The sequence below is a fragment of the Photinus pyralis genome, unplaced genomic scaffold (assembly GCF_008802855.1).
Source record: "Photinus pyralis isolate 1611_PpyrPB1 unplaced genomic scaffold, Ppyr1.3 Ppyr1.4_LG5, whole genome shotgun sequence".
Lineage (NCBI taxonomy): Eukaryota > Metazoa > Arthropoda > Insecta > Coleoptera > Lampyridae > Photinus > Photinus pyralis.
The window spans coordinates 44655040-44678746 of record NW_022170596.1 but is presented as its reverse complement, the minus strand read 5'-3'; the positions used below and the strand labels follow the sequence as shown (position 1 = coordinate 44678746).

Genomic DNA, 23707 nt, shown 5'->3' with positions numbered 1-23707 from the left:
TGGATCACATCTTCTACAAGTAAGCTCATGTTCTTTTCTTGATAGTAAATGTGCAAAACAGGCCAGGCTTACGAGATGGTCCTCTGAGGATTGGGGACTGCCTTAGTTATTTACAGTTGCAACTGTAAGTGGAAGAGCCCGTTCTGGTACATGGTAGTAATAGTAAGGGAAAGGAAGAAGTGTGGTGATCTGGCCCGTTTGAGTGAAACTAGAGGAAAGGGCAGTTAGTAGATGTTGTACTTATGTTAGTTAAACAATTTGATAGAAAAGGAAGAGTGAAGAAGAAACAACAAAATAGGGTAGGTACATAACAATGGAAAAAGAACAAATAAATTTTTGTTTCATAAGATAGAGTAAGGTGCCAGGGTATCGCAAAGTAACTTTCTTTGGTAAAGTACACGAGAAACTATTAGATTTTAGTAAACATAAAATTAAAAAATAACTACATTTGTCACGTGATATCAAACGCCAATCAGAGCGCGTGACGTCATTATCCTAATCCTCATGCGTTTATAGAGTTTGTCTACGCTTTTTAGCGCATTTCCACAAAAATAAAAAAAAAAATGCGCTATTGTGGCCACTTTGTCCGTTCCGTCCGTCCGTCCGTCCGCTAACTTTGCGACGCTACTAGTTTTTTATCTTAAGAGCTATTGTTCTACTTTTTTCGCTATTTGGTTCGTTATGGTGTCGAGTCTTGTACCAAGGAAGGAATTTTTTCTGTACCGCTTACAAAAAAAGTTATTGTAAAAAAAACAAAAAACCGTTTTTTACATGTTCCATAATTTTACACTTTGCCGTTTATTAACGATCCTAGAGATCGTTTATAATTTTGCATTGCTATCTGTCGCCTGCCGGTTGGTCTCTCCGTCTGTTCCTTTGTCTGTCTGTCCATCTATCTGTCCGTGTGAACGATAACTTTGTTTAGAAATGTTCGATCGCTTTTACATCTCCGTTAGTTATGAACTGAATTGCATGAAATTCAATATGGGCATAGATTTAGCCATATAATACGCAATGCCAAAAGTTGAATCGAATCGATTCAAAATTCACAGTGCCCTTTTCGCATCTCGACCATTTATAAACCGAATTGCAAACTTTTTTACTTATAAAAGTATTTGAATGACATTTGATACATAGGCACTTCAAACGCCAATTTCAAAATTTGGTTTTGCGCTTGCGCAGTGCCAACTTTTGTATTTATGGAAGAATTTAAACGAAATTTGATACATAGGCACTTCGAATAAAGGAAAATCAAACGCCAATTTCAAAATTTGGTTTTGCGCATGCGCAGTGCCAACTTTGTTATTTATGGAAGAATTTAAACGAAATTTGATACATAGGTACTTGGGATAAAGGAAAATCAAACGCCAATTTCAAATTTTGGTTTTGCGCATGCGCAGTGCCAACTTTTTTATTTATGGAAGAATTTAAACGAAATTTGATACATAGGCACTTGTAATAAAAGAAAATCAAACGCCAATTTCAAAATTTGGTTTGCGCATGCGCAGTGCCAACTTTTTTATCTATGGAACTATTTAAGTGAAATTTGATACTTAGGCGCTTGGAACAAAGGAAAATCTAACATTAGTTTTAAAAATTTAGGTTTGCGCATGCGCAGTTCCAACTTTCTTATTTAGAAAAGCATTGAAATGAAATTCTTCTCATAAACTGAAATTGAAGTAGCACGTCAAAATGGATTGCCCATGTGCAACGCTATCTTTCATATTTGTGGCCGGATTTTTACGATTTTAACAGAAGTTGCATCTTACAAATGGGAAATGAATGCAAGTGGAAATGCGCTTTATGTAAATCGTTTACGATTACTTTTTAACTTGTTTTGTTTTGTTTGAACGCTTTGCCTTTTCTTCTTCTTTTTCGTAAAATTTGAAATGCCTTTGTCATTTCTTAAAAATTGCGTAAGTTTGCAACGTATATAATGTGGAATCCAAGATTTCGGCTTTAGCTATTCAAAACTTACTTATACTAGTTTTTATTTGTAATAATAATAATAGTCATAAATTGGCCCGATTCCCAGTTTTACAAATTCAACTTATTCGATTGATTGTGTATTTTTAGGAACGCCTATAACTAACTACATAGTTTCTAAAAACTCATTTTGGCTTAAACCATCTGGAAAGTCATCAAAGGTCAGTCCAAAACTACTGTTGAATCCTCCAAAATAGATGCGGAATCCTTTAATCAAGGCTTTATAAATGATGCTATTACCTTAGTTAATAATATGAGAAGCAGTGTTGTTGATCCTCTATCTTATTTATCATCCCACTGCACGGCTTCATCTCCATTAAATGTGTGTGCACCGTTGTCACAGATTGAAGTTAGGGATTCTTTTAAATCTTTAAAACCCAGCAAATGTAGAGACGCGTACGGCCTTAATTTTGAAATTATTAAATGTATCATCAACATTATTATTTCTCCACTAACATCGTTATTAAATCAATGTCTTCAATGCAGTACGTTTCCAGATGTCCTAAAATTAGCATGCGTTATTCCCCTTTATAAAAAGGGTGATATTAATGCACCTGCCAGCTATAGACCCATATCTATTTTACCTGTTTTTTCTAAAATATTTGAAGTCATTTTAAAAAATAGGATTGCTAAATTTATGGAAGAAAATAATTTTTTTTCTAGTAATCAATACGGTTTCAGGAAAGGTCTATCTACAACAACGGCGATACTTAATTACACCAGAGACGTAATACATAGCTTAGAGGCACGTAGGTTTTGCACGTCAATATTTGTCGACCAAACGAAAGCGTTTGATTTAGTGCCTCACAATGTACTGTTAGGAAAACTACAACTTTATAATTTTTCTCGTCAAAGCACACAGTTAATAGGGTCATATTTAAATAATCGTAAACAGTTTGTGCAATATAATAACATACAATCAAATTGTCGAAATATCACATTAGGGGTTCCGCAAGGTTCCATAATTGGACCTCTTTTATTTTTAATTTATGTAAATGACATCTACATGTCAGACCGGAATAGTATCTTCACGCTGTATGCCGATGATACAACCATCACAGTTACATCCACTGATCCTACTAAAAGTGAGGAACAAATTAATAATGCACTAACCGCGGTAAAAATGTGGACTACTGCCAATCGATTGGTAATAAACGATAGTAAGACACAAAAAATTCAATTTTCCTTAAGAAATATTGGTAGAAAAGACATAGCCTCCATTAATTTTCTAGGGGTGCAGATCGATGCCAGGCTTTCCTGGAGACAGCATGAAAATAAAGTTTGTGCAAAATTGGCATCTGTTGCGTATATGCTAAAACATTTGTCAAATTCAGTTTCTGTGAAGGTTCTAACATGCGTTTATTATAGCTTTGCACATTCTATCATTAGTTACGCCATCATTGCCTGGGGTCATTCTACAGGAATGAAAAGAACGCTTGCCATGCAAAGGCGCTGTGTGCGGAATATTGTAAATGCTGGCTACAGGGAGGACTGTCGCAATATCTTTAAATCGTTGCAAATTCTAACAGCTCCATCACAATACATTTTTGACTCAGTTTTGTCCGTTCATAGAAATAAATCAAATTATATAACGCATAAAAATGTTCATTCTTACAATACTCGGAACAAAAATCAAATATATAATGATAGATTACGATTAAAAACGTCGCAAGCGGCACATAATTATTGGGGCCCTGTGTTGTATAACCGTTTACCTTCTTGTTTCCAATCTCTAAATGAACAACTCTTTTCCAAGAAACTTAAAACTTTTTTACGCGAAAATCCAATATATAACATCCAAGAGTTTTTAGATAACGACCTCAAGACTTTAACGCCTTAAGTTTTTTTTTGTTGTTTGTATTTTTATTTTTTTTGTTTGTATGGTTTAATTGTTTTATTTCTAAATGATTTTTCATGTTATTTAATATTGTTCTATATGTCTCATGTATTTTATGTGTTTTATGTGTTATACGATTTCGACGGACGAGTGTAAGCATTTTTTAAATGTATTAACACAATAAATTACTTACAACTTAAGACCTTCTGCAGGGTCACCTTTAAAAAGCATTAGTCGGGTCACTCTGTAGCCTGTTGAGGGTCCAGAACCGGCTTTATGGTTCAGTGATAGAGCGTTGGACTATAAATCCGGAGGTTGGGTTTTCGAACATGGGTTGAGGTGAATTTTTCATCTGTGGCATAGATGGGAATTACCTTAGACCAGTTTCTAGCATTCTGCCGGCTACTCCGAATTAGGTTTTCCTGCAATTTTCCTAATTCGTAAGGTAAATACCGGAGTAGTATAGAACAACTTAAGACCTTCCGCAGAGGCACCTCTAAAAAGCATTATGCGCTTCACACTGTAATTGAGCGCAAGCCTGTTGAGGGCCCAGAACATGAGAGGGATAATAAATAAATAAATAAACAAGAGAGGATATAATAAATAAATAACTAAGTGATTCTTCATAGTTTAGAGATTGTTTTTTGTAAATTCCAGAAGGGCGCATTTTATGCAATAAACATTCTGATCTAGGGGTTTTAATCGTGATAATAGGCGCTTTCTTTCGGTGATCCAAACGCGTTTGGATTGTCAAATCACGTTCTTTCGAAATGTGATATTATAATCATGATTGCTAAAATCGTGAACAAACTGAACATAAAAGTTTTATGATCACGAATTCCTAACCTAGAAATGCAAAGATATTTTTGCTCAAATGTTAGGTTAGTCAATTTTCGTAACTGAAGAGGAGCATAATCGTGCAAGTACTTCCACTTGTATTTAAATTATGTTCATAATTCAAACAAAAAATACCTAATTCGAATGCAAATGTCTACTTCGTAAACTTAACCATACTTTGATTTAAATTCGCGCGTTCTTTCGTAAAACGTGATCCTATGAATCACGATTTTGAAATCACGATTGCGAAGTAGTCGAAAGAAAGCGCCTAATAACGACTCAATAACCTAGTTTTGAAATAGTCAAGCTAAGGAAACAAACAAAATTCCGTATTATAGTTTCTGAGGAATTTTTGAGGACGTATCTTCCATATGAGACATTTTGCAGGGTTATGTTTTTATATCCGGTTTTTTTTTGTTACACTTTGTATATTAAGTAGAGTGTATCGCGAAAAATTATCTATAAATTGTCAGCATTATTGATATAACGATAATATCGATATTTCCAGACTTGGACGGAGATATCGATATATAGGTAAGAATAGCCTGCCGAGATTATTGTTGATCATTAATGATAATATTATCATTAATTAGTTAATACTTACCATTGTCAAGGTGGATTGTTTCTCATGCTTTCGGGTTTTTGGCTTTAGATTCGTATTATTGTGCTATTTACGCTTTATTTATGTAAAAGATGTCATTCTATTTATTTATGAATCAATTTCGTTTTGAAAACGGCAAAACGCATTATATCTCAATGCCCAAGAAGTGAATGTCATTGATTGTTGGTAGACAAATGATCGAATCACTTCTTCAACTTCAATGTTTATAGTTTGAAAGCTTACTGTACATATTTTGTATATTAGCTGTAACCTGTACTGAATTTCCATCATCATGAAGCATTAATCAAGAGTCCCTGGTTTTCACGGTTTTACGAACGCAACACCCAAACGGAATGCTGGAATTTGCAACCCAAAACAGAAAGTAGCATTTCAAAATTTTGCGTTCCTTTTTTGCCTGCAGTACAGCTTATAAGTTATACCTACCTATGATACTAGGAAAATTAAAAAAGTTTACTTATAAAATATTTCATCTCCTCAATTATACTTACGGCGTCGGACAGACCCACAGAGAAGGTGGCCATCATTAACGCATTTCTACCTTTGTTGGAAAATATTCGAAAAGCACATTACTTATCCTTTAGTTGTCTTTCTCCCTTCCATATGACCGTTTTTTTGTTTAGCGCTGTTTTGATGTCGACTGTAAACGAAACACCGCAAACCAAGCCAGGCCATTTTGAATGGTCTGTTCTAATAAGCTTTGAGTCAAACTCATATTATGGCGCAAACCTAAGAGTATTGTAGAGAGCATTGTGGGTTGCCAATTTCAGTTGGTAGCCAATTGTGCACCAGCCCTTCCACTGTTACAGTTACCTTCATAAATTTTATAGAACAAATTCCACAATGATTTTGGAAACTTATTTTTGGAACAAGTAAAGTCAAAATAAATCATAACATCTAGGAATGGCATACAGTTAGTAGTACTAAGTACTCCTTGGCTCGCTTCTGTTATGGTAAATATGAGATAGATCCAAGGGCCGAACGCTTATATAAGAATTACCATACTTAATTAGTACAATAGGAAAAACAGTAACAGTGTTATTTTTAGTATTCAATGATATTATCTTGTTTGGTTTGCGTTTCCGTTTAACCAAGTAATCAGTAACAATTCAGTCGCTCAGATTCTCGGTTACACCACAGATTCTATTATGGTATAATTAATACATACCCGCTTTAAATTCCTAATAACCAAGACTTGGTGGCAATCTAGTGAGCAACTATTTAATCACATTAGATTATTGTTTCGGAGATAAAAAATAAAAATTGTATACCAGTGTTTATTATTTACACTAACATTTCGTCTGAGGAGCGATTGGTTAATAAAGTTATCATATACTGTGAGTTATCTCAATTGTAATGGTGATTTAAAACGGAATGTGTTAAAGTATTTGCTAATACTGATTGCAATTAAAAAATTAACGATGCTTCAATATCAGTTATGTCACTTGTAAAGCAAGTTCGCTTTGAGGATGTGTTAACTGCGGTGTGCACTTGGACTAGATCGCAGAACTAATTCCATTACTTTGTTACAGGAACTTGGATCTCAACCCCTACCTGTTATTTCCGGGGATGATTTGGAACAGCACACACTTACCAGGCCTCGCTCCGGCACTTGGGGCTCAAAATCGGATAGCAAGAAGGAGAAAGAGTCCGGCAAGAAAAAGGAACACAAGTCGAAAGCGGACTCGAAAAAAGAAATGAATGCGAGCCGCAGTGGATCCGCTTCTAGATCTAACTCGGCCGAACGTAGAAAGTCGGAGGATTTGCAAAGTCCGAAGAAGGCTGGGATGTTGGATGCTTTCCGCTCTCGATCGCATTCTGATGCGGCCAAAAAGAAATCAAGTATGCTGATGGCTACTATGCGAAATGCTATGGTGGTATGTTTCACTCTAGTCTCTTTTGTTGGCACAGCTGAAGTCATTCAATTATTACTAATACAATAGTCGCCTTATAACCGCAGTGCAATGTTGGTTGCCTATACGGCAGTTTTATCTACTGCTATTCCGATGATTCTAATCGAACTTTCTTATTTTGTTGCAGCATACTGGCTTAATGCATGCTAGACCTAAAACGCCTAGAGACGGATCCGCTCATCCGGTTAGAGATGATGGAAGTTCGCATACCCAGTATTACCACACCGTTACTGCCGCATCTACCAGTCGAAGTCCTATGACTAAAGTGATGGATATATTTAGGAACCGTTCGCATGCGAGTGTTCCTCCAGAAGACAGACGAAAGGTGAGTGGTTGATGTGTTGATTTAGTAACTTAAGTTATACAACAATATATATATTATTATGTGAGCGGTAAGTATGTAAATATTTGTTGTGCAACAGGAATCTGTAACAAAATTATCATGAGTTCCATGTAATGTCACAGATGGCTATAGTGTATTATCAAGCTTTTAAAATGATTCCAAAACGAGTTACATTGAGATTGAACTTAGATGGTACATTTTACTGCATATCGTAAACGATTCTGTAAGCTTTCAAATGCAGAGTGTATTGTGAAGTATTTGCGTATATGTAGCGTACATATTTAGTCTGTATGCTGTATTTCATTTTTGTCGCAATTCATTAAATTGGGAATTTTTGTTTTTACTTCTCTGTCTGCCTATTCATCACTAGGCGTTGCGTTGTGTCAATTACAGACTTACAGACTTTGCCAAGTAATGTTTTTGTACAGCAATTGAAAGTCATGTCGTCCGTCCATTTTGTGACTCAGATCATGGACGGCTACAAGATGTGGGCCATGTCGTCTGTGAGGTTTTTTTCGCTGGGTACATTATCAGAATCATGAAGAATATCAACACTATTTTATTTGTAACAATTACGTTCATTATTGACCCCTTTTTCTACATATTCGTCAGTCATAGCATTGTATATGGTCATAGTGTTGTACCAAAGAATTACAGATTTAGCTCAAGTGTTCTCACTTTTCATTAATGAAACCATCCCATAGAGGACAGCATCGATGAGATTACAGATTTGTGCAGCCAAGTTTGATGATAACTATGCGTTTCGCTGGTTAACGACGCACAATAAATCTTTCTAGTGGGTATTTCTTATCAGGGTTTATACAATCATGCTATCATTAGGAAATAACCAATAGACACGAAGGGTTATTATGCGTCGCTAACCAACGAAACCATACCTTTGTTTCTATTGGCTATTTCTTAATGATATATGACATAATGATAATGATTGTATAAACCTACCATAAAAGTCACTGGAAAAAAATCTTCTATCAAGGCTTTTATTTTACTGTTGTATTTTATCCAAAGCGACGACCAAGACAACGTTTGGCAAACCACTAACTAACTTAAGAAAAAAAATTTCAACCCTGCTTAGGTATATGCGAGGGTATATGCCATACTGGTAAGAATATTAGAATAATTTTTACAGGCATGCCCTATTCTATCAACAGTTTTACTCGAGGTTTTATTTGAATCCTTCTATGTATTGGTTTCTAAGACAAAAATGAAAGAAGAGACCTTAGAGCATGGATTTAACGAACGAAACACTGTGGACCTTTGGACCCTATTTTTTTATGTGAACAAAATAATCTTTTACTTAAATTCCAATCTCCAAAATGTGACCTCTCCCACACTTTCCTTGCCAAAATGGTCAAACGTATTGTATCTAAGGAAACAAAGTAATTTTATCCGTTTGAAGTTCAGAATGTTTCTTTGAGTTGTTGTATACTCCTTTTTGATATTGAAAAGTTAACTCCCTTATTTGTGGAGTGAAATTGAGTTAATTTCCAATTTTGTGAGAGAAACGATACTCGCTGGGTAAGATTAAATAGTACAGTTTTATGATACCCATACGTGTGTAGAAATAATTGCTCACGCATTAATTAACGGAAAAATCCAGGGAGAGCGGAGAATCTGAGATATTTATACCATGACTTGGTAGCAGCCAACCATGTGAAAAGTATTGTAGCGAATATTCCAGAAATCGCGATAAGCATCCAGGCGCCATGAATGATTAGAGATTTCTGCCGCTCCCTGTATTATTGTGGTTTGTTGGTGTTTTTGTTGTACTTTTGCTGGTCGTCATGGGTCTTTTTTTTTGATTTTTTATTAAGAATTCATTCATTTACAATAATTTTTAATGTTTTGTAGCTTTGTTATTAAGTAATTCATGGGTGTTTGTTAAAAAATGTTTATTTCGAAATGTGTAAAAGTGTATGGGATGTTTCATTTAAAAAATAGTATTTTGTTGAGTATCTTGAGTATCTGATGCTATTTTTTTCTACAGAGAAATAATCGAATTCCTACCCCCTATAACAACAAAATCAGCAATAGTTTTAGTTGGAAGACACATAGTCGTAAAAAATGTATAAAAATACTATCTCAAAGTGAGAGATTTGAACTATTTACCGTGAAAAGGGGTGCCAAAACGAGAATGTCATCTCCTCCTCGAAATCTATTGCTGTATGAAAGCGCAAATTTTTCAGAAAAATTAAAATTGACTATGTAACACGTTACTTTTGCTGAAACTAACGAAAACGAAATAAAAAAATCACGGGTATACGTTACACAATGACGATGTTTTAATTAGTAGACTGAGAAATTGTTCTCACATATCCGCATGAAAAAAAAACGTACTACCTCAAAGTCTAGGCTCACACTTTGAACTTGCGATGTACAATGGTAGTTATTAAGAAGTAGACATAAGGATTTACGTGTATTATTTTTCTCCATGTCTACTTTTAAATGACAAAATCTATTCTGAAAGGCGCCTAATTTTTATGCAACTAAAATAACTTCTTAAAACAATTTTCCGTATTTTTATTTTCGTTTGTGTGCGATATATTCAATTAAAAAAAAAGTTGATATTGTCAATTGATATAGTGCCGGTAACAGTTTAAGGAGCGTAAGCGATTTATTTTCTGTGAACTCAAAGCAAAAATAATCAAATTTATTAATATGACAGCAAGATCGTTACTTGTTTTAGAAGTTATTTTGGATACATAAAATTAGGCGCATGGGGATTAAACAATACATGTAAATCTCTATGTCTACTTCTTAATAAGTATCACTGTATATTTGTGGGTAGTGAAATTCATCGGTTCTAATTTCTTTAATTAATATCAATTTTGAACCAGTTAAAAATATTGCTGTTGTTTGCATGAGAAACAACAAGAATCTTTAAAAATGTGTTCACTAAAATTGTATGTACCTAATAATCAACATAGCAGTGAGAGCCAAAAATGCTAGTAAATGTCACATAATGCCACTAAATGCCAAATAAATGCCATAATACACTATATGTATAATGACATTAAATATTATTAATATCAGCGTAACGACAATAAAGTGTGTTGAGTAGTAAAAGGCAGCACAGTAAACATTTCTTTCCAAATAATTCAAGTGCGAAAAGTTTCGCCTGAGATTAGGTAACTTAAAAACGTGGCATTTGCATTTCTTTTTTAATGAGCTTGAAATTTTTCCCACTTACGCCTTTTTGGAATAAAAATTGGTAGTAAATCGCGAAGGAAAGGAGGTATTCAAAAACTTCATGAATGACAGACTTAAACGGCAATTTTTGCGCATTTCTAAAAATGAAAAACGCTTTGTCCACTGGGTTGTTACTGCTATACGTATCGTCAAAAGTTTTCTCCCTCGGTATATTCCAAATGGAATTGAAGGTTTCTTTACCATCTACACTTTGTATCTGGACTGGAAGACCGATTATGAAATATATACTCGATGAAAGGACTATTTTCCCTTTTCTATCTTTGACAATGACGCAATCAAAAAACATTCCATTTTTTCATTATTTGTAGGCAGGGCATTGTTTCCTGTTTGAGCTTTGAGCATTTTATTTGGAAAACTCAATGTTGGGACAAGGTGAAAGAAATCCCAATTCCCTTGTGTAAGAAATCTCCTTGACTCCTTCACGCTTCACGGAATCCTTTTGGATTTTCTTGGAATCTCTTATGTAGCTCTTTAAAGTTAGCAGAGGTGTATTTTGCTGTGATTTTCAATGACTAGATTGGTTTTTGTACACACCGAGGTACAAACCTCTACGCGCAACTTGCCTTCATTAATCATTAGTAAATATGTGAGGTTCATCAAATATAAAATACACTGTTGTCATCAAAAGTAAAAGAAATTGTATTGTTGAAAGTGCAACCTATACTTTTCACAAAGTGCTACAATGGGGACTTATTTGTTCACCTACTTCTCAACAAGCATAAGACATACAGCGCTGAGTGACTGGGTATAGGTAGGTACAAACATTTAGTGTAAGAAAAAGTCAAATCTTCTCCAAGACGATGGTCGTGGTGTTGACCAAATCTTCAAGTGGGAATTTTACGGCATCGTTGCGTTGAGATGCGTACGTCGACGGGAGCAAAACTTCAAATGTTTTTTTGTTATAGCAACCTGCCGTAATACATGCTAAACCTAAAACGCCCAAAGACGGATCAGCGCATCCAGTTAGAGAGGGAAGATCGCATACGCAGTATTACCACACCGTTACAGCCGCCTCGACCAGCCGAAGTCCTATGACTAAAGTAATGGACATATTTAGAAACCGTTCCCACGTGAGCGTTCCTCCAGAAGACAGACGAAAGGTAAGTTGTTTAATTTTGTATGGTATTCGGCTAGATTGTGAATTACTTGAGACCGAAGAGGAGACTCACAAAGGAAAAGTGGTAAGTCTGAGCGGTCCAGTATGTGTGCCATTATCATGAAACGAGGTGTGGGGGAGGGTACTCGCAAACGAAAAGTGGTATGTTTAGACTAGATGTATGTCAGTAGGCTCAAAAGTTAAAATGCGATTTGGAGGAGGATAGTCACGATCAGAATCGGTGGATGGAAGGCAGGTACCGTGAATAGTAAAAATGACAGATCTTGACAAAGTGCATTTGTCGATGATTGTCTGCTAGATTCAGTAGAACAAGCAAATAGAACTCACATTATAGTGTTATGCTTATGGTCCAACAGCTGATTAAAAACTGCTATTTACTAATTACGGAAACATCAAAACACCACTTACATACTTGTTGCGGAAGAACTAGTGATATAGTCTTCGTAGTTTATGGAAATCGTTCGTATGCGATTACTCCTCATATCATTTCCCGAGCAGCTTTGAGACACTGTGTTATGGATACGTGTTTTACTTGGAAAGAATGTTTTTGACTCCCTTTAGGCTTTAACTCTACCGTTTAAATTTTTTCTGACGTTAGTCTCTGTCTCTGTTGCATAATGTGTAGCTTTTCTTTCCGTTGACCTCATTACGCTTATAATAACTACGTGAAGAAGCATACAACTGTTGCACTTCAACACGTGGTTGAAGCGCATCTTGTAATTCATCATAGTATAATACACTAAAAGGCTCAATAAAATTATTACGCATTCACAACCTTACATTGTTTATTTGTGACTCAATTCAAAGACTCGGTCAAAGAGTAGCTGATTTTTTCGGGCAGTGTTAATGTGGAAATGCGCTTCTTGTAAATCGCTTACGATTACATTTTTAACTTGTTTTTACTTTGTGGAAATGCTCTAAAAATATCATTATTCTTAATGTTTTTTTTCATGCAACTGTTAGATCAATTGGATGAACATTAAATATATACATTTACGAGTAGAACTAACTGGTCATTAGTCTTTAATAGTTTGCCATAACATTAATAGTGGGTTATTTAGAACCTGATTTTGTAAGTAGTGATTCCCGCATATTACCCGTACCTGCCTATTAATCGCAATAAATGAAAAGGTTGCAGAAATTATTGCGAATTGTATACTTGGCAAATAAAATAGGACTAAAAACAGATCCCTGTGGGACACGTCCATATCTAAATTTTATTTTCATTCGAAATGTAAGAGAGTGGGTGCATGGTGGCGCAACTCTTTTCATCACCTAATTCAAAAGGTATTATATTCGCTTCCTTCAACTTCGGAAATGAAATGTTGAGTATAAGGAATGACCTCCGCGCCCACTAGTAGTAAATGTCGGAGCCTAAAAATAAACATTGATTGTAGCAAATAAGGACGCGGATTTCCGAAAATAAAGTTAAAAAACGGCTAACGGGCTTATAAATGTATTGTTAAGGTGTTGTTAGAATTAAAAAAAATATAAAAGGTTGACCTTAACCATTAAAGCTATTTAAACAGGCCCGTAACGTAATGATGTAACTTTGTATTAATTTGTAAGGACGTTAACCTGCTTGAAATTGGGTTAAATTCAAACAATAAGCAATGAAAATAACTTAATAATATTTTTTTTACCTTGAGTATTTGACCTTTCTCATTCGGATAGTAAGTGTTCAAATTTTCCAGGGCAATATCGGCCGCCGTCTTGTTACTACAAGGTTTTTTCTGTGTTATAAATATCGTGGGCTTTATTCGCCTTAATAATCAGTCGGCGAGAAATTGCATTTTTATTATACCTTCAGCTTTAATTAAAAAGGAAAACATTTATGAAAATATTGTTTTTAGAGGTAAGAACAAAAATTGATTAAAACCCAGCACATGTTTGTGTTAGTGGGGACCCGGATAGCGTACACGAAGAAGCGAGGAACATCAGGAATACACAAACGTTTCCATTTTCTTGATTTGTGCTAAACAATTATTCGGTACAAGACATGTACCAGAATGATCTCAACGTCTCATGGAATCTGAACTGAAAATCGGGAATTTCAGTACACTATTTGTATTTTTTTTTCATATCCTTCCGTTTTGAAGTAATCGCATGAAGTTCGTCAAAATATTGGTTTGTTTTGTCGCAGCAATGAGTTTTACATTCGGTAACTTCAACTTCAGGGGCATGTGTGTCAGGCACTCAGTTTCCAAACTATTTTATTTGTTGAGCACAAGATTTTTGATTAGCCGGAGCACGAAAAAAATTGCATAAATAAAACCGAAAAAGTATTATGTGCTATTGTAACGGACGGTTTAGTTTTGTTTTTTTCATGTTTAAAGATACCAACGTCTAGGTTCGATTCTCTTTTGTGTTTGAAGAAATGCAATTTTTAAGATTTTTGGATCGTAAAAGAAAAATTTGGGGCCTCTAGTTCATTTGCAAAAATTGTTTTGGTTTCACTACCAACTAGTTATTACACCCCCGAGAAATTGCATGCACATCTCAGGCAGCGTAACTAATTTGTTAATACCTACTTATTATTCCTGCAAAATAGTCAAAACAAGTAAGATTATGTAATTAATAATCATGTGGTGGGATAAACCAATCGGAAGATACAAAATTCTGAAAAATACTAATACAATTTGTTTATGTACCGCGAAATGTATGGGGGAAGGGGACGAGCGCATTTATTTAGATACATAAAATTGTATCTTAGTTGTAACCTTTCTGTTACTACAATATGTGCGTTTACTTACTGAAAGTAACAATATAAAAATGGTCGTGCAAGGGCCAACAGTGCATCTATAATCGGCAGTTTCCTATTGGTGCGATAATATTTTAACGCGATTGATAACGCAATGGGATTAAATTTGCGGTTTTTTTCTTTAGTTTAACGAAGCTTAACGACCGTTGATTACCTAATTAACCTTTGGGAAAACTGGTAAAAATGCTTTTGCCTGAACGCAATTTTCCTTTAAAAAAATTTGTCGCCTAATTTGCGAAATGTATGTCTTCCAATTAGCAAGTATCGTTTAGTCATGTCTTGTTGGGATTTTTTTGCGAATTCAAGGTCGTGACGATATTCGCTATTAATTATTATTGTTAAGCAATAAATGTTAGCCTTTCAATGCTTAGTGCAAACAGTTGCTGTATTTACTACAACTCTTGTTTACATGCGGTACATCCTCATTAGGGTACTCACTTCGTTTGATTTTGTTGCAACAATCAGTTTGATTAGTGTTGTTAATAATCATTTTAACTCGTCCGGATTTTTCATTTAATACACTGTGAGAAGGTCGCTTTCAAAATAGTCGTGAAATTGGAATAGTCTAAATGCGTGGAAGGTTGTTATAATACACTTGTTTTTTTTTTCCAAAATTATGTAAGCAAGTCGAAAAAAGCGAAGTGTTTGTTTTGCTGGTAATGTGGATGGGTCGCGCTTGGATAGTGTTTTTGAAGTATACCGATTATTTAACTATGTATAATAATTAATAACCAATTCCCTATGCGCTTCTATTTTTTGTGTTTACGTTAAATAACTTGTTAATTGTTTAAATTAGCACGAGATTGGCTGTTTGCGATCAGTTCTTATCTGGTGTGGTGACGTTGGTGGGTTATCCACTTTTTAAGAGTGACCTATATCTGGGTCACTTCTTTCCTGATAGAAAAAATGGCGACGAGCGATTTATTTTATTTTTAAGGGACTGTGGGATTTGCACTCAAAAGCAGGATATGGTGTGCATTTTGGGCCTAACATACGAGGGCTGGGTATTATTTTACAGGACTGATTTTTTTTACTCGATTACTACGCACAGTAGAACAATACCGCAAAAAGAGTAGTTACTCTAGTTTCTTTTGGCATGTAGAGAGTGGTTCAAATTCGTGGCTCACCATTGGTGAGAGATACAGTATATAGGTTAAATGGGGGCAAAGTTCTCTTTTTTGTGACTAAAAAACGAAGGTATTTGAAATTTTTCAAAAATCTTTGAAAATATTACCGAAGATGTCAAATTTCGTTTTCATTTTTCCTAGCTCTGCATCTAGTTTGTTATGGAAACGGCAACTGTTCATTTTTAACTACTTGATCTATAGGGAAAAGGAAAACGAAATTTGACATTTTCAGTTTTTTTGTGATCCTGCAGTTATAGTAAGATTTTTCAAAAGATTTAAATGCGTTTTTTAGTCACAAAAAGGGGCAACTTTGCCCCGATTTAACCTACGGGGTATCTCGCCGTTGCGGAGATTCCAATGGTAAGCCACGAATTTGAACTACCCCCTAATACCAAACGTCAGGATACTAGACTACTCGGCGTGTTGCGAGTCTATTGTTAAACAACGTCGCCGTATGGTGAATTTTGCTATAAAAAATATGGCAGCGAATCAATCTTAAATTTCAGGTTAAATTTGAAAAAACGATCATGGAATCTTATGAAATACTTTTCAAATGTTTTGTTTATGATTACTTTAGTATTAGGAGAGTAGGGGGGGGGGGGGGCACAAGAGCATCGTCGTGTCACACTATTTGTCAATTTTCCGGGGCGTTTGTTCTTCATTGCGGATCCTCAAAGTCTCTCCAAGTTTAGCAAATTCGATCAGTAATGGCACCTGATGATCGAAAAAAAAGGCAATTATACCTTTCCCGCGAAAATGACGACCTTTGCTTTCTTTGGGGGCGGTGAATTCGAATGTTTCGACTGTACGCGTTGCCGTCGTGTTTCAGACCTGTAGTTTCAATTGCAGACGCAAATTTGCCACATCATCATTTTGATACCGGATCAGATGCGTCAAAGCAGCGTCGAACCTCTCCGACTTCTGGGGTCGTTCCAAATTTTGGACACCCATTCAGCACTCAAAACTATCGATCATATATCATATAATAGGTGTGAACCGAACCGTGACTGATGTTCACACGCTTTGCCAGTTCATCGATGCATATCCTCCGTTATTGTCTAATTAGCTCATCAACCTGTCCAATTCTGTTCGGGGTGATGGCACGGTAGCTTTAGTCCAGAGACTTGTTATAACTAGACCGCGCGTAACGTAGATTTTACTATAAACGCCTGTTGTCAAGATAGGATAGGCAACCAACTGCTCATCGCGGGGCAGACGTACGTTCTGCAGCTTGCTTTAGCCATGTTTATTCTAAATTTTAGTAGCAAAAAAAGATAACATATAGCTGTTAACTGTTTTAATCGAATTTATTGGTATTTTATTTGAACTAAATTGGTATATAACTGCCTTACTCTAGTCCTAATTTGATTTATATGTGTATTTTGGTGGTGAACACGTATGGGAAAATATACTCTTAAAACTAAAGATGTAAGTAGTAAGATATGATTATTTAGCGGATTTTGATATATGCCTATCCAAAAACCCAAATGGGCTGTAACTGTTATTTATTTTTCTTAGACTGCTGATAACCATTTTGTTTACAACGCGGTGTGGTGTGGATTGAATGAAAAACCTGAACACATTTTCAGCAATTTGGCAAATTTTTAATGCAACGATTGATACGTGCAACAATCCTCCACGATTTTTTCTAGTTAAAAGCTTTGAATGACTCTCTGATGCGAATATCGCATCTGCACATATGGAACATTTAACAGACTTAGCTATTTTTCTTGTAACAAAACCTGAAATATACTTAGTACCAGTAAGTACTTAGTTACGTCTATACCTAATAGGCAAATAGGTATTGCCGTTGTCTTGCTGGTAAAGGATGTCGAATAATATTTCTACGTTATTTTAAGTGAATGGGAAATTCGAAAACGCTCGGTATTGCATTATTGTTTAACACCTTCGTAGGTACCTTTCTAAAATCGGCTTCATTTCCCCGCAAATGCACTATGGTGGGAGTAAATTTTTCTCTTCGAATGGCTCTGATCCATTGGCCCTTTGAACTTTTATCCGTTGAAAATCAGCATATTATTTAAAAATGTATCGACAGAGTACATGTTGATAGGCACAAGTTAACCTAAGTTTATTGGTTTATTCTCAACAGAAATTTATCTGTTCACTAATTCGAGCTAATCACGAGAATGATCAATGAACGGAACATCTAAAATAACAGCTTATATCATTATATTGCATATCATCTCAGCGATTTTTGCCCCGCGGTGCATTGTGTGTTGCATACTGTGTCGACAACACCTTAGATACGTTAAGCGCGGTCTAGTTATAGCAAGTCTCTGCTTTAGTCCGGTTTTAGATCGTCTGAACCGTTTGCATTAACGCTTCACAGTGGCCCAATGAGATGCAATGTTCACCATACACGGCAGTCATACATCGACTAATGTCGTTTTGGGAAACAACTTCAGCTGTCAAAAATCCTGATCAAAGCACGCTGTTCTTCTTTAAGAGCGTCCATTATGCGACGCTATCGACGTAAACGTGCATGTGCGCATTAAAAAACTTTAGCCTCACCCTTTCGGCGTTTCACGTAACCTTCGTACATGAAGGATGCCTGTGTGCCTCGCGCATGCGTCGTAGATGATGGATCGAACCATTATTACGCAGGGTGGGTTGGCTCACTTTCATTTGCACATTGAATGTCGCTCGCTCCTATGTTGGCACGCAGCTTTTCGAAGTTTCCGCGGAGTTCCTCCGCTATAAACGCGATCTTTCAAAGAAGAAGCAATCGAGGGGCGAAAGATCAGGTGATCTGGGTGGCCAGTGAACAATGCCACCACGCCTGTCCACTGATTAACATAATTGTTCCCGAGGAACTCCTGCCTGGTATTATGGGGTGGCGCTCCATCTTGTTGGAATCGGAAATTCGCGTAGAGGTTCAATGGAATATTTTCGATGTATTGATGTAGCTCTTTCCGCAAACACTTGAGGTATACTTTTCTGGTCAGTCTCTCGGGAAAAAAGTGTGGCCGAGGCATTTATTCCGAATAGCCCTTGTCGTCTGATTTCTCTATATTGCCTGGGATTTTCAGTTGATACCCTCAAGTTATTCCTATTGAATTAATATTGTACACCTTAAAAAGTAGCATTCGTCGGACCACAAGTTACAAGGTTCTCGAGAAGTCTTGGTTGGTTGTTACTTCGCGAAATCGGATTTTATGTGACCCATCGTCGGAATGCAATCCGTGAACTGGTCTTACTTCGTATATTCTGAATGACTTGCTTCAAAATCATCAGAGTTGTGCTCCGCGGTATTCGTAACCTCTGCGCCAATTCGTGGGTCGATGTTGTTGAATTTTGACGTATTTAATGTAATAGAAATTGCCGATTAGCTATTCTCATCTCCACTAATACTATGTCTCTATCTTCTTGTGGAAGTCGCAGTCCGTAGGTACTGCCAATGACTATGACAGTGTTTCTTTTTTTAATTTTTTCTCTAATTATAAGATATCTTAATCATTATAAGATAATCTTATAATTAGAGAACAAATTTAAAAAAGTGGCAGTACCTATCATCAGTCTGTAAATAAAATGAGCTTCATTCATTCAAACTGTAACCGAGTTATATCCGTAGAAAGTTCGTGAAAAACCGACTAAGAATTGTTTTTTTACGGAGTTATCAAATGTTCGCGATTTTTTTAAATATTTTATTTAGAGCTATTATCAACGTCTTCATTTGGTGTATAACTTATTTTCTCGAAAAACAACCTTTTAGGATTGGTACCGCAAGAAGTACCCGCAGCGCCTTAAGTCATATGACCTGAGGCGGCAGACGATCGAATTTAGCATACTCGGATAGGGTAAAATGGAACTCCATCGGTTAAAATTTTGATCATTCTCGTTGAGTGGATTTCGAGCTACCTCCTCTACTAAGAGTTCCTATCGCTATAATCGAAAGCGATCTATACAGAGTACGATCTTCACAATATTAACTTTTTATTTAGCACTTTTCCATTCCATCTAAATGTATGATGATGTAGGTAATTATACGTTTTCCACTATCTTTAGGAACGAGATAACACCGCAGTCTGCGCGAATCTTTTTTATCGCGAGGATATCTCTGAAGTGTTTGGGAGGGGTAATATCATACATAAATTTTGCAAAGCCTCACCACCGTAAATAGACTTTCGCAAAATGCTTCTGTTTGCTCAGCTTATCAATTTTGTTGTTGAAAATATTTGATTAGGTATCGGGAATACCTACTCCAAGCGAACGTTAATGTTTATTGAACAATGAAAATTTTCAAATCGTTGCGTAATTATGTAATCGGTGATTGTTGTTTCTGTGATAATTACGCTAAGTGCTACAATAATGTCGCAGTACATCAAGTGGATGTGGAATAGCAAGAAGGAAGAGGATTTTATTATGAAACCTAGAAGTCGCTCGTTGGACGCTAAAAGTTTGGAGGCAACCGGTGTTCGGCTTTTACTTCAAAATGTAGGTAATCATACATTTTGTTTTAAATTAACATAGACGATTTGAAAGTAAGGTGATTGGGTGATGCTTATTATTTAAATCTACTAAGTATTATTGTCAGTGTTCAAAAAACATCATCTTCATAAATTGTGGTATTAATCGTTCGAATCAGTGTTTTTGATTTATCCATATGTAATGCCAAAACGTATGCACACTAGCTACTGTGTTGTGGTTGAACCACTATGCGAAGTATGTGTGTAAATGGAATTTAAAATCCAGCATATAGATGTCAAGGGTACCATTACATTAGTATCATGCCGTCTGTTTCACTTGTACACTTTTATTTAACAACAAACCTTGATTCGAGTTGCATTCTTATATTGCCCAAGACCATTAATGATCGGTATTACGGATAAGTGTAAAAGTGCTAGTATGTACTTTATCTGATTCGGCACTAATATTTGTCGTTTACACATACATTATATGTTCTCATTGATTATATGTACTATATTATTAAGATGAAATTACGAAAAGATCAAAGTTGCTCCAAATTTTTAATTAAGGATGACAGCAATCCCGTCTCTGCATTTATACAATCTGGGCGTCGATTCCCGAAGATGTGCTTTGTTCACATCGACTGACCTTGATGTGAACGTGAATGTCACTGCATTCTCGAACCTACCACATCGAGCGAAAAGTTGATCGAACGCAACGACTGGTCTAGACCACTCGTTGCGTGAAAGTCATGCGCAGTTGCAGCTACAGGACGAATCTTGCAGCTGTTTTGCTATAGAGGTTATTCAGTGCCCTAACCTATAAATTCACATATTTTCTGTGAAATAAAACATGGAATTGTTCGAAGATTTTCTGGTTATTAATAGCAGTATCCTTAATGTAAAAACAAAACAAAATACAAAACTGACAAATGACAGTTCAATTCATATCTGTGATTGGTTAGCGCATAAAGTTTGTCCACGATTCGGGAATGCAGCTAAACTTGAACTTATCCCTATCGTATACGATCATGACGTCATGGCAGCCGGTCACATCACATGCACATCACGGAGCAGATCGACTAACTTCGGGAATCGATACCCAGGCCTTTCCCTTGGTGCATCTAAAACTGTTAGATATATTAAATTGCACTAGCGCCATCTTATCTTCTATGTATATAGATTTCATTATTTCAAAAATTACTCCAGGTAGCAACAAGAATTTCTCACAGTATGAAACCAATTGTATGAACGGTATATTATGTGATCAAAAATGAGCTGCTGTCGAGTCACCTTTGGAATTTGTTTACGTGGGAAATCGTACTTAACTTCCATTTTCGATCGCCCTTTATAACTTTACAAGAAATGAAGAAACACACACAGAAACAAAGCATAGGTATCTGAAACGCTCATGTCAGTATGTAGTGACGTATCAGTGAATACTGACGCTGCTGGACGAGATAAAGGAAAATTGAGCGAGTCAACACAAAGATAGAGAACAATTATTACTGCGGAGTGAGTTTTTGACTGCACTATTATACATGTTAAGTTTATCATGTATTTTTTAATAAGCCGAAAACTATGGCATAAGGCAACAAACAGAATTTTGAAATTCTGGGTTGGGATAGTGAGGAGGCTAATATTCGGGAAGGTCTTACGTTTTTTCGTAACCGGCCTTGCTTCCTCTTGCTACCCATATCGCACCCGCGCCTGCGTCTGTTACTATATTACTCTTATAATTCCATGTTTCACATTCCAGGACTGTATGGCCTTCCCAATCTGTCTCCCCGCAGTCCTGACACTCTTCGCTTGGTCTTCTCTTTAATCTGTGCGGGTACACTCTGTTTACCCCATTCTCGACTAGGAACTGCTGTACCAGATGATATCCAAATTTCCCATATTTTTCTCCACCCTCTTTGATCCCAGTATTCTATTCCAAGACTGTTTCTCTTCCTACTCTTCCTACCATTTATTTAATGTTTCGGCCCGGCTCTCCTCTACTAACAATCTCAGCGCGATTGTCCGCGCTATCACGAAAAGGTCTTAGGTGGCCACTGTTCCATAGGCAGAGGTACAGTCACTGACTGTGGCCATAATGCTCCATGTCGGCCATGTTTTTTTCCAATTTATCATTGAGCTGATTGGTTTAATCCGAGGTTTAATCGAATTCGGAGATTATGCTGTGGTTACAATTGTCACAATTGTGTCCAGCATGATAAATTTATCACCTTAGTTTCCAGGTTAATTTCCACCAATCCGATGTATTTGGTCAAAACATGGCGGATCTCTCAACTAATCATAAAAAATAACACCACCGTATGATCACGCTGTCCCCTATAGCACCTGCTATGGGCTATGGGCACTTTTTCGGAATCTGTTATCAGAATTTCGATAACAGATTAGATGTAGAAGCTACAGGCTACTACTTGTTTATTTCTTATGCACGCCATATTGGATTTTCGGAATAAGATACAGGATTCAAAATTTGAATGCATCGCCATCATAGCCATGTTGATACAGCAAATATCTAGTTACCCGTGGATGTTTTATGGAGTAATGAATGTCATTTAATTTTGAAATTTTTCTTGCAAATTTGTATAAAAGTATAGTGTGACACGTCATTATTTTTCTTTTTTTGTTCTCTATCTCATTCCGTAAAAATTCAGTATGGCGCCCATAAGTAATAAAGAGAGTACCATGTATCTTCTATATCTAACGTGTTATGGAAATGCTGATAAGTGATAACAGATTCAGATTTTCCGAAAAAAGTGCCCATAGAATGGGAACCGTCCATTTCCGACAGTTAAAGCCAGGGAAAATAAAAACGAAATTTGACATTTTCAGTTTTTCGGTGATATCTCGGTTATTTTCAAAGATTTTTCAAAAATTTTAATTGTATTTTTTTAGTCACTTAAAGGGGCAACTTTGTCCCCATTCAACTTACACCGAGACCATAAGCTACGAGAATCCGCTCGCTAAGAGGTCTTTGAAAGTGTTTTAGAATCTAGAAAATTGGTTAGGCGACATTCACGTCTAATTTTAAGAGTAATGCTCTTCTAGAGATTTCTTCAAGAGTCTTTACTAGCATGAAGAATCTGTAAGGTTATTCCAGAAGCTTCACAAGTTTTATAGAGCTCTCCAACTTGGGTACGAGCCTTAGAAACTTTTACTAGTCTCAAGTTCCCAAATGTTTTTTTCTCAAGAATTCACTTCCACATCTTTTTGGGGACTTTTTCCTGAGCTGTTAATAAACTGAACAAAGATTGTTTACTTTCCAGCAGCTTTAAAAGCTTTTGAAAATCTCTAAGTCTTAAACAGTGGCGGACTGGCAAATTGAACTGGCCCGGGCAACCGAACAGCACCGGCCACATAACGGGGGGTTGGATCCGAAATTTTTCTCCAAAGTAACCCCCTAAAATAGCATTTTAAAGCATTTACACTTGTTCCAAAATCGATTACAAATGTAGTTTTTTGGGGGGACACCCGACACCGTACGACCGATGACCGCACCG

General features: G+C 36.2%; 1 protein-coding gene across 1 annotated transcript in view; it reads left to right on the top strand.

Moving 5' to 3' along the window:
• The window catches only part of LOC116172529 (5'-AMP-activated protein kinase subunit gamma-2), a gene marked incomplete at its 5' end in the record, with an annotated part of 243750 nt that overhangs the window by 123627 nt on the left and 96416 nt on the right, over positions 1-23707 (top strand). Inside the window, 3 exon segments of the mRNA XM_031489763.1 lie at positions 6812-7156; positions 7320-7517; positions 11669-11863. Coding sequence (XP_031345623.1) covers positions 6812-7156; positions 7320-7517; positions 11669-11863 — 738 coding nt within the window.